This window comes from Xyrauchen texanus, unplaced genomic scaffold, assembly GCF_025860055.1.
Source record: "Xyrauchen texanus isolate HMW12.3.18 unplaced genomic scaffold, RBS_HiC_50CHRs HiC_scaffold_122, whole genome shotgun sequence".
NCBI classification, from domain to species: Eukaryota; Metazoa; Chordata; class Actinopteri; order Cypriniformes; family Catostomidae; genus Xyrauchen; species Xyrauchen texanus.
In genome coordinates, this window is record NW_026265564.1 from 39078 (window position 1) to 57926 (window position 18849).

Consider the following 18849-nt stretch of genomic DNA (forward strand, 5'->3'; position numbering starts at 1 on the left):
TCAGCTCAGCTCATGCCTGAACAAGTTTGTGATGCGGCAGGCTTGTCCTCTCCGCTCACATTCATCAGTTTTTATGACAAGTTTGTGTTGCGATAGGGTTCTCTTCGCATGCCTAAACAAGTGTGTGATGTGGCAGGTTGTCCTCTCCGCACACATTCATTGGACTTTTTTAGTTTGGATGTTCTGCACTCCGGGCTCTTATGCCCTTGAGTCGACATCTCAGCTCATACGTGAACAAGTTTGTGATGCGGCAGGCTGGCCCTCTCCGCTCACATTCATCAGTTTTTATGACAGGTTTGTGGTGCGATAGGGTTCTCTTCGCACACATTCATCGAACTTTATGGGTTAGATGCTTTGCTACTCCGGGCTCTTATGCCCTTGAGTCGACATCTCAGCTCATGCCTGAACAAGTTTGTGATGCGGCAGGCTGGTCCTCTCCGCACACATTCATCAGTTTTTATGACAAGTTTGTGGTGTGACAGGGTTCTCTTCGCACACGTTCATCGAACTTTATGGGTTAGATGCTTTGCTACTCCGGGCTCTTATGCCCTTGAGTCGACATCTCAGCTCATGCCTGAACAAGTTTGTGATGCGACAGGCTGGTCCTCTCCGCACACATTCACCAAAATTGAATGGTTTAGATGTTTATGCTACTCCGGGCTCTTATGCCCTTGAGTCGACATCTGAAGCTCATGTCTGAGACCTCTCGCGTTTTTGTGAGTACACTGCACAACCGTAGGGGTCCGGACAGCTCCAAGTGCGGCGGCGTGGGTATTGCGTTCCCCGTAGCGCTTAGCAGCGCAACATCGTAGTGAAGCCTTTTGTAAAGGAACGTCTCGGGTTACATGTGTAACCCTTGTTCCCTGAAAAGGCGGAACGAGATGTTGCGCTGCTTTACCGCACTGGGGCGTCCCAGGACTGCTCTTCAAAAGAAGTATCTGGCGACACCTGGTGGCGTATCCATTTATAGCCTGGCCTCAGGTGCATCTAATGATTACATCAGCCGAGGCTATAAATTCCGGTCAATGTTCATTGACGTGTTCCACACATTTATTCAGCTCGGCTCACAGCTAAAGCTGTTCCCCGTAGCGCTTAGCAGCGCAACATCTCGTTCCGCCTTTTTCAGGGAACAAGGGTTACACATGTAACCCGAGACGTTTTCACAGATGTCATATTTGAATGTAATTCATCACTTTAAACAATAGATTCAGAAATGAATGAAAGTGGATGAGGATGTGCTGCTGTCACTGATATTCTGTGTTGAATCATGAGGAAATGTTAAAGTACACTGTTAGACATTTTATTGTATTTTTGCGGTAACTTACTGGCAGCACTATTGCTTACCTGTAAATGTGTTTTACAGTATGATGCCCTTACTGCAACTTATTTTTAATTTATTTTACACTATTTTATATTTTACATTAATGCTATTGAATTTAATAAATTCCAAAAAAGTGACTTGAGTTCATGTACATCAGCATATTTTTTTATTTACTGTCACAATCAATTACATCCAATTTATTTATTGTGATGCAGCATTTTAAAAAAATTATAGAGAAATTCATGCATAACAAATAAAAGCAGAGATCATGACAATACATAAAAAAAAAAAAAGCAGCAAGTACAATAAAAATACAGTAACAGTTCTCAGCTAAAACAAGAGAAAACTAAATCAGAAGGAAATGGCACCCACCTCTCTACTAATCCCAAAGAAACAACAATATACATTTGTATGGTAAAGAACAATACAACAAAAGTTTACAAACAAATAACTGATCTGAGGAATGGTGCCGCTTTTGCCCACAAAGCTTCCTCTCCTCCAATCACAGCAGATTTACAACCGATCATTGGCGTCAGGTGGCAGCAATTCCTTCCTGCTTATGGGAACTAGAGAGAGAAACAGGGAGAAAGGGGAAAATAAATAAATAAATAAAGAAAACAAAACAAATACATCCTTGGACGTAACACAGTCACACAGCAAGTCCTAGATTGTAGCACCAGCACCAGATTTGGTAGCACCGCATATGTAATATGAATAATATTACATGTTTTGTCTCTAAGAAATGCACAAGTCCCCATTGACTTCCATAGTATTTATTTTTTCATACTATGGAAGTCAAAAGGACTGTTTGGTTACCAACATTGTTCAAAATATCATTTTTTATGTTCAACAGAATAAAGAAATTCATTCAGGTTTGAAACAACATAAGAGTGAGTAAATGACACAATTTCTTTAAAGCTTTCTCTTCTTTTTGGCAAAGGAATTACACGATTCTCATAAAACATTTGGGAAGATTGTCGAGTTTTCAAATGCACATAATAGACAATAAGTAAGTGTACACATTATGCAACTATCAGCTTTACATTTTCCTATATTAAAAATAAGCGGAACTGTATTATCGTTATCATTCTCACCTTTCTCCCTCTGTCTCCACCTTTCTCTTTTAAAGGTTATATTATTTTTTTTCTATTGGTGTGTAGTTCAGTTATCTTTTTACCTCGATTTAATTTCTTAACAGAGCTTTTTATTTAAATATTACTTGTACTTCTACTTATGGAGATTTAGTAGTCCACTGCCACCTACGATCCCAAGAGTGCCAGTCGAATCAACGAGCCCACTTGTCCAGAGCACTTACTACTCATCTTTGTAGAGGTATGGGGGAATAGTAAAGCTATCGGGTCAAGAGCAGTGAGTGATTCTCTTTGTCTTCTGTTGTTTGATTGCAATGGCAAACAGCAGCACACCTGTATAGGCTACTGTCACTTTAAGACCGAATGCACAGATCCAATATAATGACCAGTGATGGGAATAACGGCGTTATAAATAACGTCGTTTCTAACGGCGTAACTTTTTTCAGTAACGAGTAATCTAATTGATTACTCTTCCCATCTTAATAACGCCGTTACCTTTACTGCCACAAAATGAGGCGCGTTACTATAATTGAAGCAGTTTTTTTCATCAGAACAACTAGACCTCTGATGCCAGTTTTGGCTTGAAGCGATCGCGGCACTGCTGCTTCTGCTCTGCTACTGGCTCGTGCTGTCGCACGCCTTTGCTCTAATCTGTTAACATGGGCGCCGAACAAAATACGCGCTGCTAACGTGTGCAGTGGGAAACCAGCGGAACCAGCGTGAGCCGAGAGGCAAAGACTTAATTTTACTGTTCTTCCTTGGTTAGTGGGCAGTGCACGAGACAAGCGCATAAATGCTGACGATTGGCTGAGGTTGGACTGATTACCTGTTTATATTTGGATTCCTTAGCTTTGCTACACATTGCACTTTTCAGTTACATTGAAAGCACCTCATGTTGTTACACTGTTCTACCTTTTCGAGGAAGAAAATACTTGAAGTACAGTATACCAATTGTCTGAAGTTTTTTTTGTTTTATTTGCACTACAAAGAGTGTATATATTTGTTATTTCTTTTTGGTATAGTGCTTAACAAGCATAATTTAATTTTGCCCAGTTGTGGCCTGTTGAGGGGCAATAAATATCAAAAGTTCCAAAACATCTTTTGTGTTATTTGTATCGATCCACTTTATAAACATAATATCTACATACATGGCACTTGATTGGAGGCTAGTCTCACTTTGTCCCACAGCAACATTAACATAGTTTAGATTTGGGTACATTGTTTCTGTTAATAATGTATTGTATTAAGTGTCCATTTCATTATAATATTCAGATTTATCATAAATAATTGAACATGCACATGTATTTAAAGTTCCGTTAAAGAGGGATGGAGGTGGGGTCACATTTGAGCATTTAAAAATGTACTTGAACGTAACTCAATAGTTACTTTCTGAAGTTACTTTTATCAGTTGTAACTGAGTAACTAATTTAGTTACTTTTTGGGAAGAAGTAACTAGTAACTGTAACTAATTACTTTTTAAAAGTAACTTGCCCAACACTGATAATGACTGACATGCGTCCAGTTTTTTCCCTATTGTTTAAGTTCACTTAAGACATGACCTACTGTGGACTATTCAATTTCTGGGCCTACGTGAATACTAGTCAAGTCATGCATTTTGACAAATAAGTGTGTATATTTGATCGGTATTTCACAGAACTGAAATGGGTGCTCGAGCGCTGACAGACTGTGCTCACTCTTCGAGTGTGTGCAAACGAAGCGCTGCCTGTCCGATCTCTTGCATGGTTTATTGCAATTTTAATAACTTATTAAAACACATTTTGCCATTTATTTGCTCATTTACCCATGTTTCTTTATCGCTCAAATGCATCAGTAACTTTAAGCAGTCATAACACGCATAACACATTTCAGAAAACAACAAGTGAAAATAAAATATTACTCTTCTCTGCGGTGACTGTTCGGTTGCATTTTAAGACCTTTGAAACCTGGATTTAAGACATGTTAACGCTAATTAAGGCCTTATTTTTTCGTAATTTTTTTTTTAAGAAATTAAGACTTTTAAAGGATCCACGGACACCCTGAATACAGTAGGGACAAATATTTAATGGAACTGCAAAGACTGTGTACTGGTGTTGGTGTCTGACTGATTGTGGTGGCCTGTCTGGGCCAATCTTTTGTCCCAGTCCAGTCCTGCATAAGAAACTTACCTAATTTGACGTTCTCCACTCATATTCGGTGAGCCTCTGCAGAAATGTTGCTACCCGGGAGTTGATGGCAGTCACCTTTCACTTCACAACACCTCCTGTCTTTCGACTAGTGCCAACTTTGGCCGTGCACTTGCTGCCCTCTTCAGGGTTGATCCTTAAAAAGAATCTTAAAACAAACACAGGTCTTACATTTTCATATTAACACATACAGTAGTCATCTTTAAAAGCGGCCCTTTATTTTTCTCAATATAATGTAAGAAGCAAGATATGATTTTTTCCCCATGAAAACAAGCACTGACTTTGTTTATAAAGTAAATCAAACACCCACCCACACACGCAGGGGATAATCCATGGCTAGCTGTGCATTAATCGATTTTAAAGCATGACGTGGAGGCAAAGAACCACCGAAACGAAGCCGTGGATAATCCCGCTTATACCATGGTCATTTGCCAGCACTGACAACATAAAACTGTTGTTGATGTTTGCAGCGCAATATTTGACCGGAAGGATCAAAGATGAATTTAGTTATTCTTCCTGATTGTGTCATATTATTATAACTCAATTTATAAATATTACTTTATGAATTTGACATAAAGGGCCCTATCATACGTTTAGATCGTTAAAACCGGGCCCAAAAATATGACACATTTAATAAGGTTAAATATTTTTTTTTAACTAGGGCCACAAGTGCTCCTAAAAAGAAATGCAAGTGTAGAGCCCTGCAAGTTATGCATTACAATATGTTAATCACATAATGCATCTGATAGTTACTCAAAACATATACTTACAAAGCCAAAGACCCTCAGTGCTGTGGCTCTTAAAAGAGCCTTTGGGCTGTAGTTAGCTCCTGTTGACACAGAGAAAAGAGAAAAAGAAGAAACATTATTTTTCAACAATGATTATTGGCTAATGACAGATCTAGGATGACTGCAAGATTGATCACTTACACAATCAACAGAGAAGAGAATTTATAGCTTACAATAACATGTACAAATTAATTCAAATGAAATAAGAAAATAACAAATAAGAAGCTATAATAAAATAAGACGCTTAATTCTTGCTTATAATTAATTAATTATTGCATTAATTACATAAACTTTTACTTTATTTTTTCTTTCATTTTTCCCTTATGAGGGGGGGGGGCAGTTTTAGCATAGAATTTCAAAAATATTTTTCAATTAATCTATTAGTCTGCCTTCACTTTGCTTTAAAAGCGTTACTATTTTAAACATGTCTGTCCTGTGCAGAGTGAATCCAGCACATATATGATACTATATGTAACTTTATCTGTCACTTCAGAAACAGTTTGCAGCACACAATTGGCTGTCGGTCCAATACATCTCTTACATCCTGTCTACACTTTGTTAATGAGAGGATTCGCCAGCCTGCATAATTTGGCACTGAATTAAAATGCCGTTATGAGCGGTGAGTAGATTCTGACTAACTTGAACACCTTTGTTTGGCCATTGCGTTCAAGAGAACAACGACTCTATGTGATTGGCTACATTACTGCTCACCGCTGCAAAACACGTTGTAAATAGGTTATTTTTCCGTTCTCCAGAGCATGAACACAAATAAGCACAAATATACACTGGAGCGTTTGGCAAATCTGCTGTGCCAATATATTATTACAGTATCAATTGAGGGTGGTCTTGCTTGCGTTTGAAGGTACATAGCACCACCATAGAACCGGGCTTAGGCGGAGCGAGAGCCGAGTGAGTGCCTTTGAGAAAGCGCTAGGCCTACTTCAAATAGCCTAACGTCACACACATTTAACGGTATTTATTTAAATGACGAATAAAATATGCCTTAACTGGCCGTAAAAATGACGGAAAATCATTGTTTGTGTAAATACTAGATTGGGTCCATCGACTGGAGAAGACAGTCAGACGTAATGGGATAAGAAAGCGGCAGTTTTTGAGGAAAACGAAGTTCCTTCAGACTGTCCTGTTAGTAATAATATTAGATTGTATTACTTTCTTCTTACATTTAGCTATATTTAATTGATATTGGTAATAGTTTATGCTGTAAAAGTAACTTATAAAAGAAATTTGTTCAGTTAAAGTACTTACCTCAGAAAAACTCTCAGCTGGCGTCGATCTATGGCGATCCACTCTCAGGGACGTCTGTTAATGGCGCACTTGACACACAAACCTCTGTTTACATTCTGCGAGGCTGTTGCGCGGGCTTTGCACGCGAGCAACAATTACAATTGTGTGAGGTCTAATGTCTATGTATGGGATCCAGTTGTGCATTTACATTTTTTTGTTTGTTGAGAAAATGCTAATATAAAAATGACTTATTTATATAGGATTCAAATAAATGCTTCCATCCACGTGTTTTTTTTATTTAACTTTTAAAGTTCATCGCTTATAAATGAGAATGCAGATTCATGATTTTCATCTGCAAGGGGAAAAAACTATAAAACATTATTATATGACATTTGAACAGGCCTAACACATTAATACAATATGCATATAGCCCTATGAGTAATAGAAGTTGTGTATTAAATTGTTTTTATTATGCAATCAAATACCAACAAAGCGTACATAACAACAGCCAACGTATGTGTGTGTGTGTGTATGTGTGCGCGCGCGCACGCATATGTGCAAGTGTAACTGTGTGTGAGTGGAAGTATCTTAACAGAGGAACATCTTATATGTACAACAGATGTAATAAACATTTATAAATATATAATAATAAATAACGGCAGATTTATTTTGCCATAAATCAAAACTTATACGGCAAAGTGGTTTTTAGGCATGACGTCATCACGCACACAATTTGTATCAATAAAAGGCCATTTGAATGGAAACAGGCAGAAGACGGCAAATTTTACAAGTTTTTTTATTTGACGTATTTTCACTTTGTCGATAAGAAAATATTGTGAAAAGTGGATGAAACTAGACTATTGTATGTCCTAATCTGCTGATGAAGCATTTTGACGTTATTTTCAGCGACAAATCATGTGAAAAAACAAACTAAGCAATAAATGTTTAGTACATGAAGAACTGTTCTTTACGTTGTTTTAGTAGCACATAAACGTGATTTAATCGATTACATTTTTGTAAATTATGATACATCTCCACTTTATACAGATCACCGCACTATTTTCAGAAGCACCGTCAGTGATTTTGATCTGGAACCGGACCTGTAGCTGGAGAACATCTACAGATACATTCAGTTATATTGTCTATATTTTGGATGTGTATTTGGGTACATATTTCTAATTGCTTTCTCTTTTTTCACCCTTTGTTTTCTTAAACTACTTGTGCAACCGTAGGCACAGTTGCTCCGTGCTGCAGTCACTGATTTTTGACGTCATCATTGTTGTCGCGTTAAGAGTGACACAAAAGACCATTTGAGATCCGATTTGAGCAGCCGGAGCATCCGCACTGAGACACATCTGAAAAAATCAGATTCAATCGCATTTGAAACCACGTCTCGATGTCCATTTAGTTTATTTATTTATTTATTTCATTTAGTTTTTTGATGTCCAGTCTATCAAAAACACATCTGGATATGCAAAAAATCAGATTTTTAGTAGCAGTCTGAACAAGGTCTTAGTGTTTTCGTTTGGGGCTCCAATCTAAAATCTCAGCCTAGGGCTGACAACATAGCCTGGTCCAGCCCTGACCACACATGAGACTAAATTTACACTTTTTGAGATGTTTTCATGTTGACAGTAATACAGTACACTAATAAGCTAAAAAATAAAAAAGCTGGAATTATAATAATAATCAGTGGACTACCAAAAAAGATTGTCAGCCTCAGTCACCATTCACATTCATTGCATCTTCTCCATACAATGTACATTGGTGACTGGTGCCTTTTTTATTTTATTGATTGAGTTATTGATCTTGGAACAGACCACACTCTGATCAGATGCCACAACAGCTGCTCCATCAAAAATTCAACCTGTTGTACCTACAGTAGCAGTGCAGAGAAAAGTCTTCATCTTGTGTTGCAGATGAGCTGGTGCGGTCCATTAGTTTCATAAACTGTATGAAGATGTCACTTAAATAACTTCCTTACTGGCGAACAACTCAATAGAGCAGAAGTGAAACTGGTGTGTTCCAGTTCAGATCATTTAACCAATCAAACAGTGAATCTGAGAGTGTGAAAATCACATTTGCATTGTCAGTGTGGAATGATTGTGTTTCTCTCAGAATAGATCAGATCTGTCTCCAGTGACCATGTTCAAACCACAAGAGGATTCATTTAGTTTTACCAGTAAATGCATCTGTTCAGAACTGTTCAAACAGTGAAGACATTGTAAAAACCAGACAGCAGAGAAAAAATAATAATATTTATTATTAAATAACAACTGTACTAATGGTGAAAACAAGCTACGAATAAGCCTGAGAAAAAAAGTATGTTTTAAGAGATGATTTAAATATAGATAGATTAGTGGATGATCTAATAAAATGAGGTAGGGTGTTCCAAAGCTTTGGAGCCCGAACTGAAAAGGCCCTATCACCTTTGGTTTTTAAGCGTGACTTTGGAAGAGTCAATAGCAGCTGAGAGGAGGATCTTATCATTCTCTGAGGAGAGTAGGGACGAAGATGATCCGAAATATAAGCAGGAGCAAGTCCATGCAGTGCTTTAAATACAAATACTAAAATCTTAAAATCAACTCTGAATTGAACAGGTAACCAGTGAAGTGATGCTAACACAGGCATAATATGCTCCCTCTTTTTTGTCCCAGTCACAAAACGGGCTGCGGCATTCTGTACCAGCTGTAGAGGCGAGAGTGAGGACTGGTTTATTCCGGCATACAGTCCAGCCTGGTTGAGATAAATGCGTGAATGACGGTCTCCAAATCATTGAAAGTAAGAAAACTTTTAAACTTGCGATGCCCCTTTAGCTGAAAAAAACTGGCTCTGGCTACATAATTTATTTCTTTATCAAATTTTATTTCAGGATCAAAAATAACCCCCAGGTTTCTAACATGGTCACAGGTATCTTCTTGAAAGGGACCCAGGGTAGGGCTACATTTGTCTAATTGCTGTGGGGGGCCAAACTAAATGACTTCAGTCTTTTTGTGGTTCAACTGGAGGAAATGATCATCCATCCAGCCTTTGATGTCCTTTAAACATGCTAACAAGGTGGAGACTGAATCCGAACCTGTTTTTAGAGGAAAATAAAGCTGGGTATCATTAGCATAGATATGATAGGAGACCTTATGATACTCAAAAATATAACGGAGAGGGAGCATGTATAAAGAAAATAATGTTGGACCCAGAATAGAGCCCTGAGGCACCCCACAGGTAATGGGAGCTATACTCGATGAAAAGTCACCGATTTCCACCAAAAAACTCCTATTAGTGAGATAAGACCGAAACCACTCTAATGCATCATTACGGATACCGACCTCGAGATTTAACCTATTTAGAAGGATACGATGATCCACAGTATCAAAGGCTGCACTTAAGTCCAGCAACACCAGAATGGCACAGTTACCAGAATCTACAGATAGTAAAAGATCATTTACTACTCTTAAAAGAGCAGACTCAGTGCTGTGTTTAGCTCTGAAGCCTGACTGAAAAGGATCCAGAATATCATTTGAAAGTAAAAAAGGAGATAGCTGGTTTAAAACAACCCTCTCCAATACTTTAGACAAAAATGGCAATTTTGAGATGGGTCTATAATTGTTGGGGTCAGAAGGATCAAGATTAGGTTTTTTGAGTAAAGGCTGGACCATAGCATGTTTAAAACAGGATGGATCAACGCTCTTAACAACGACTCTTGTGGAACGAGACCTGATGAAGATCTCCATCATGAGTTACTCTGCAGACAAACACCTCTGACTCTTCCCAGCATGCTTTGCTGAGGGTCAGGCCACTATTCCTCCTGTAGTGGCCATCCTGGTCATTATCTGCACTGGTCCGAACCCCCTCTGTGACCTCTGACCCATCCAGTGTCCAGCTCAGCAGCGCCCCCTGTAGTTAAGAGCTGAGCAGACAGATCAGTGCGGTTGAGTCTCCAAAGATCTGTGTGCAAATTCTCTGACTGATGTGCCCACTGCCCTTTGAGATGACCTCTGACCTTTCCCATCATAGATACTTTATTGATGTTTGCTCAGTTGTCGTGATTATTTATTCTCAATTAAAACAGAGACTTCAGAGTAATGAATCATTTCACATTTAGATTCACACTTCTTAATTGTTTATTTTGTTTTATTTATTTGTTTGTGTGTGTGTGTGTGTGTGTGTGTGTGTGTGTGTGTGTGTGTGTGTGTGTGTGTGTGTGTGTGTGTGTGTGTGTGTGTGTGTTTAATGGCCTTTCTTACTTTTATCAGATTTTCTTCTATTGAAGCACAAGATGCTCTTAGACACATTGTCACATCATCAGATTTTACACAAACATTTGAAGTTCATGTCAGTTTGAGTGCATACTGTCATTAGTGTATATGTCAGAAACTGTGTTTATCTTCCAATTCACCTCAAATATTTATGCAGATAAAAAAATTTGAAAACTCATTTTATTTCAAATAGAAACTTTTCTCAATTGTTCTCAGACTTTTGGACTCCACTGTACGACTGTAAGTAAAACTTCTTAATATATTGTTACATTTACTCACTATATTATATGTACTATATGTTTGAGTTCCCTAATTTGACTTCATGATCTTGTTTCATAATGTCTCTGCAGGTGTTTTCATGCTTCATTGAGTGAAGATTATTTATAAAATGTGAGATAAAGTCCTGATCTAACTAATGACACAAATAATATCAATAAATCAGCTTTTAAACAAAGACAGGAAACTTCAAATAATGTAATATTTTATTAGTTTATTGAATTTTGAGAAATCTGAAAGACAAAAGCACACATATACTTGTGTGAATAGAAGTCACTGTTAGTCTCCATGTGAGACATGAGTGAGAAAGAGCAGAAGAGAATCCAGAGGATCTACTCAGAACACTGATCTCTCCTCACTTCTCCAGTGACTGACAGCTGCTCTTTCTGTTTGGCCTCACAGCTCACTGTGACCGCCTTCATCCACTCGTCCTGAGAGAGAGTCAGACTGCTGCTCCAGCTGTACAGACCGCCCTTCTCCAGGACCCCAGCACTGCTCTTCTCAGACCTGCTGCTCCCGTCCACCTTCCAGCTCAGGCTCCAGTCTGAGGGGAAGCCCTTGTTGGCCACACACATCAGTGTTGCTGTGTTCTTTGTGGAAATCTCTTCACTGGAGGGCTGGCAGGACGCTCACTTTAGGACGAGTGATGCCTGACAAATACACAATAGACAACTTCAAAAGAAGAAAAGATTTCTTTCTCCAGATTGAAACTAAATCAATTACATTAGTCAATTATAGATTTTGAAGATCTTTAAAGATATCATTGAAAACTTTCAACATTAAACTGCAAGTTTGTTTCTTCATGTTGATCTGTTCAATCATATAAAGAACAATTTATTTCCCCAAAGACTCTGAATGACCAAAATGATGAAATGATGAATAAAGTTCACATATCTTTATATGTTTGCAGTTTGACTTACACAAAAGTTCAAGAATATTTTCCTTCATAAATTTCTCTTTCTACATTCAGAAATAACTATGAAAAGACATTGCCCAACCTCAAGAGAATAGAAAAGAAAATTCTGTACAATGATGAACTTTTAACAGTTCATTTGGTGAAAGAATTCCTCCAGTAAAACTTTATATGTTACATATTACATTAAGAAACATTTCATATTGAAGGAGCATTTTTATGAACTCTTGATAATGTTAGATCATTTAAACACAGAGTCATTTAACATCTCCAAAAACTGAATAACATCTCACTTCTGTACCAGCAACAAATTCACATGTGCTGACAAAGTGTCAATTAAGTGTCTTTAAAGTTCACCTTCATTTCTGGAAAAACAGCCAAATTATTCAATCTGTCTAATCAGATATTATTAATAAATTATGAAATATAAATAAAAAAAGTGAGAGAAATCGCTGAACTCATATGTGTGTCAATTCAACATAAAACTGACACATTCCACATTATAAAAACACATAAAACATTAAAATGATGATTTGATGATTTACTTACTGCCAACATCCAGTCTGGTGCCGCTGCCGAAAGTCCTCCACAGTGATACAAACTAATAGAACAGCTGCACAAAAACCTCTGAGCGCTTCACTAACTGCACTTTAAACACATGATCACAAACACATCTTTACACAACACACATTCAAACATGATTCATTTCATATTGTCATCAACTACTGTTTCAAAAATACAATAAAAACATACAAATTACATTCATAATTATATACAACATGTTTATTACAATGTAATAACTCCTCTATAACACATTTGATTTAGTTTGATCTACTGAATGCTCATGAGATTTCCACAATGAACAAAAATCATTAGAATTTCAACCAATTGTAATTAATAACTAAAAGATAAAGATTGAAATGTATGAATGTAATTTGACATGTAATTGTTTCTTATTTCTGCTGTTCTCCTGTAACGCTCACATTTTCTGCTGAGAGGAAACAGTTTTGAATGTCCCGCCCCTCTGATTAAAGCACAATATCAGACTGTCTGTTAGTCAGGACTGTCAAACCAACATCACTGTTCCTTCAGTTCTCACTCATTCACAGTAAAGATGACAGCACACGCTCTCATTATCTGCTCTCTACTGCTTTTCATTGCTGGTGAGAATCTGTTTCAGTGCATTTCACTAATATAAACTCAATTTAACTGTAGAAAGTTTTTTTTATTATTATTTCAAATGTTGAAAAGGTCTTGTGAAATAATATTTTATTTTATTTTGTGTTTCAGAGTGTAATGGACAGTACACGGTCACTCAGAGTCCCTCAATAACAGCTCAACCAGGACAACAAGTTCAAATAAACTGTAAAATCAGCAGTAATGTCTACCGGGACGGTAATGGACACTACTTGAGCTGGTACTTACAGAAACCCGGAGAAGCTCCTAAACTCCTCATATATTTGACAAGCAGCCTCCAGACTGGAACTCCATCTAGATTCAGTGGCAGTGGATCTTATAGTGATTTCACTCTGACCATCAGTGGAGTCCAGACTGAAGATGCAGGACATTATTACTGTCAGAGTTTACACAGCATCAACAGTAAATATGTGTTCACACAGTGATAAAGAGTCGTACAAAAACCTCCTTCAGTGAAAGAGGAACTACTGATACAGAAACAGTTTCTCTGTGTCCATGTCAATTTATAATGAAACATTCAAAGTTTTAGATTTTGATATTTCACACTCAACACTACATATGAAACTGGATGACACATTTTATTATAAAGGTCAATTCAGTCATTTTTGGTTGATGTTTTACTGGCTGATATGACACTAGTCTTAAACTTTACTGACACCTATCCATGTGAATACAGCATCATGCAAACATAAAACATTTGTTTTCACAGATGTCATATTTGAATGTAATTCATCACTTTAAACATTTGACTTGTTTCACCCCTCAATTGGACAGACTCATATAAAGTGAGAGGTGATGTCACATACATGTTGTTCAGGTATTCAAATAGATTCATCTAGTGCTGGAGTCTCTGGAGAATATCATTTATTGAATAATAATAATATTAAGTTGGCGACAAAAAAGATTGTCAGCCTCAGTCACCATTCACATTCATTGCATCTTCTCCATACAATGTACATTGGTGACTGGTGCCTTTTTTATTTTATTGATTGAGTTATTGATCTTGGAACAGACCACACTCTGATCAGATGCCACAACAGCTGCTCCATCAAAAATTCAACCTGTTGTACCTACAGTAGCAGTGCAGAGAAAAGTCTTCATCTCGTGTTTCAGATGAGCTGGTGCGGTCCATTAGTTTCATAAACTGTATGAAGATGTCACTGAAATAACTTCCTTACTGGCGTACAACATCACTGGGACCCATCATCCAGTCACATGGTTTCTCTTACCACTGCTACGCTGATGACACGCAACTCTACTTGTCTTTCCAGCCCAACGACACCACAGTGACCGTTCGAATCGCTGCCTGTCTGGCAGACATCTCGGCCTGGATGAAGGAACACCACCTTCAACTCAACCCTGCCAAGACCGAACTCCTTGTCTTTCCAGCCAACCCGGCTGTTGAACACAACATCACCGTGCAGCTGGGTCCAACTACAGTTTCGCCTTCCAAAACGGTCAGAAATCTAGGGGTAACCATTGATGATGAGCTAAATTTCACAGACCACATTTCAAAAACGGCAAGATCTTGTAGATTTACACTCTACAATATCAGGAAGATAAGACCCTTCCTCTCTGTACATGCCACACAACTGCTCGTTCAGTCCCTTGTCATAACTAGACTGGACTACTGTAACGCTCTCATTGCAGGCCTTCCTGCATGTGCTATTAGACCTCTCCAAATGATCCAGAATGCAGCAGCACGTCTGGTCTTTAATGAACCTAAGAGAGCACGTTACACCACTCTTTGTCTCTCTCCACTGGCTGCCGGTTCATGCACGTTTTAAATTCAAGGCCCTGATGCTGGCATATAAAACAGTCACTGGGTCTGCTCCAGCATACCTAAAAACATTTATGCAGAGCTACGTTCCCACCAGAAGCCTGCGGTCGGCTAAGGAACGCCGCCTTGTCGTACCAAAACAAAGAGGCACCAAAACACTTTCCCGGACTTTCAGTTTCATCATACCACGGTGGTGGAATGACCTTCCCAACTCAATCCGGAAGCTAACTCACTCTCTATCTTCAAAAAACGGCTAAAAACACATCTTTTCCAAAAGCACTTAACCGGTCAATAAAAAAAAAATATATATATATATATATATATATATATATATATTTACATTTCTTGTTGCACTTAAATCTGTTTTGTATACTATTATGATGATAGTGAAACTTTGTAATATGGCACTTTTTGTACCACTGTCTCCCTAAGATGATTCGCTTATGTTCTTCCTCTTTTGTAAGTCGCTTTGGATAAAAGCGTCTGCCAAATGAATAAATGTTAATGTAAATGTAAATGTACAACTCAATAGAGCAGAAGTGAAACTGGTGTGTTCCAGTTCAGATCATTTAACCAATCAAACAGTGAATCTGAGAGTGTGAAAATCACATTTGCATTGTCAGTGTGGAATGATTGTGTTTCTCTCAGAATAGATCAGATCTGTCTCCAGTGACCATGTTCAAACCACAAGAGGATTCATTTAGTTTTACCAGTAAATGCATCTGTTCAACTATTAACATTAAAAAACATATTAAATGTGTAAATCTTCACCAAAAGACTTTCTTGATCAAATACATCTAATTTTCTCTGTTAGCAGACACTTTAAGTAGTACATTTTCTTTGTCACAAATGTTTGTTGATCAGAAACTTCATTATTATTTTTGTGTAATGAAACATGCTTTAATCCTGAAGGAAACTGCTGCATCACTGCAATAACACTCACACACACACACACACACACACACACACACACACACACACACACACACACACACACACTCACGCACACACAGAATGAAGAACATTTAGTTTTTAGTCCCTGCTTCTGACCTTTGACCTCATTCATCATGTTGACCCGTAACAATTTGAGCGTTTCATATATTGATGCAGCTCACTCTCATATCTAATTGTGCCATTTGAATCTCCAGAGACCTGTAACATCAGACAAAGACAAAATGTTCAATTGTTCAGATGCAAACTCACAACATAAATAACATCGAACTTAAATAAATAACAATCTAAATGGGGACATACCATAGACACCTATTGTTTTTATATAAGTTATATATAAGTATAGCCACACACACACGCCGTACAGTGAACCAGATGCTGCTAATGAAAAAGTCTTTTATACAAGCTCCATTATCACAGAACTGTACGAGTGGTTTGAGGAACCAGATCAGTACATGAATTTGGAGAAACCAGAACCATATCAGACCTTAAAAAAGGCATTTATCAAGAACCACAGAGGTCAACTAGATGAGAAATTGACACAAGCTGATGCTGTAAACAATGTCTCCACAACGGTGTCCACCACAGATCTCCATTAATACTTTCATCCAGAATCTTTTGCTGCATTATATAAAAGTGTTCATGCAGCTCAGAGCTCAAGTTAATTGATTTCAGTTTACGTGAGATTGATATATTTCCAACTATACTACATACTACACGTCAAGAAAGGGGCCGAGTCCGGAATGAACCCAAGAGACTTTACCGCGCAACTTCTGATGGAGGCTTTATCGCTAGATGATCTGCCACATGTTGATCGTGCTCATCGCGCTTTGCGAAATCGGCCCGGGATGATGAACCACCGCAGGCTTTCGTTCTTTGGCTACACTACACTCACGAAATGAAAGAAATTTTGCAGAAGGCGGCCAAGATGCAGCAAGTCACTTTCAAGGGGCAAAGAATCAACATATTCCCGGATTACCCTCCAGCAATTGTAAAACGCCGCGCGCTTTTCATACGAGCAAGGGAACTGCTGAGGGACAAACTTGGTGTCAAGTACGGTCTACAGTACCCAGCAAAATTAAGGATCTAATTCAATGGCAAGGAACATTATTTCACGGATCCAGATAAGGCCGTCAAGTTCGCAGAAAACTGCTTTGGATCCGGGTGATTGTTTTAAAGATGTCACGCATCTGAGATAGGCCTAAGTGCCAACAATACAACACTTTGAGTGTAATTATTTTGTTATGATAAGTGTAAAATTTCCATAACCACGACCCGTTATGTATCCGTTCCTTTCTTTCCTTTTGATTATTCTATATATTCTGAGATGTTCTTCTGAAATTCTCTACTCTGGATCGGTGTTGATTATTGTTTGAAGGTCAATAAAATAGTTTCAGATAAATTAAGTAAATCATTCCTCTTCATTAAACAGAAATATTTTGAATTCGGAGAAAAGCCACATAAATTGCCTGCAAGGCAGTTACGTAAATTAGAAAGTGATAAAATCAAGACAAAGCATGGAGCACAATGTATTTCATCCAAGGATATAAACAACTGCTTTAAGGAATTCTATTCAATTCTATACTCCTCAGACCCCTGTATTGACTTACAGGCAATGGATAAGTTTCTAAATAAATGTAACCTTCCCTCTCTTACTCAGGATGAGCGTGATTCCCTTAATAAGGATATATCTTTAGGAGAGTTAAAAGGCACAATAGATTCCTTAAAGAGTGGTAAAACTCCAGGCCCAGATGGCTTGCCCTCTGAATTATATATAATGTTGTGATTCCCTCTCCCTTACCTGCTCAGAACATTTGAGGAGGCATCAGTAAATGGACTGCCACTGAGATTCAATGAAGCAATCATAACTGTTCTCCCAAAAAGGTAAAAATACAGAGGAGGTTGAAGGATACAGACCGATTTCTCTTCTTAATGTTGATCAGAAAATACTGTCAAAAACACTCACGAAATAGACTTGGTAGATTAATCAGTGGTCTAATTCATCCCGATCAGAACGGTTTTATTCCAGGCAGAAATGTCTCACAAAAGACTATTCGTCTTTTAATATAATGCACCACCCCAAAACTATTCAAGACAATCTGGTGATAATCTCTCTCGATTTGACCGAGTCGAATGGCACTATCTTTTCAGCAGTGTTAGAAAAATTTGATATAGGTGATAAATTTATAGATTGGATTAAGATTTTGTATAAAAGTCCTACAGCACAGGTATTAACCAATAATACTTTGTCTGGTCCCTTTAATCTTCAAAGAGGGACCAGGCAAGGTTGTCCCCTTTCTCCTCTTTTATTGGTGTTGACTGTGGAACCTCTTGCTCAATCCATTCGTTCTGACCCTTCTATTCACGGCTTTAACACCTTAAATGCAGCCAATAAAATATCTTTATATGCAGATGATATTCTGCTATATATTACTAAACCCCATGTGTGTGTGCGGTTATTCTGGACACTATAAATGTTTTCGGAGTTTTTCGGGTTTAAAATTAACCTAAATAAAAGTGAGCTTATGCCTATTGGACTAAAAGATTTGTCTGCGATACAATCTTCTCCATTTAAAGTTTCGATGGAAAAATTTACTTATCTTGGAATTGTTGTTACCATTAAATATTCCTCGCTCTTAAAGGCCAACTTTACCCCTTTAATTTCCAAATTGCAAGCGAATATTCAATTCTGGAGAGCACTTCCGATTTCTCTGTTTGGCAGAATAAACGCAATTAAAATTATATTTTTACCACAGATATTATATCTTTTCCAGAATCTTCCAATCTTTCTGCCTAAATCCTTCTTTAGACAGTTGGATTAAATTATTCTTCCGTTTTTGTGGGGATACAA

The 18849-nt window shown here is 37.8% G+C and overlaps 1 pseudogene and 1 gene segment (V, D, J or C); one reads left to right on the forward strand and one right to left on the reverse strand.

The window, feature by feature from the left end:
- Positions 1 to 11472: 11472 nt before the first annotated feature.
- On the reverse strand, positions 11473 to 12105 carry LOC127641637 (Ig lambda chain C region-like; annotated as a pseudogene).
- Positions 12106 to 13143: 1038 nt separating this feature from the next.
- Positions 13144 to 13692, forward strand: LOC127641638 (immunoglobulin kappa variable 4-1-like). The segment is given in 2 exon segments: positions 13144 to 13233; positions 13361 to 13692. Coding segments are annotated over 2 exon segments (381 nt in total).
- The last annotated feature ends 5157 nt before the right edge of the window (positions 13693 to 18849 follow it).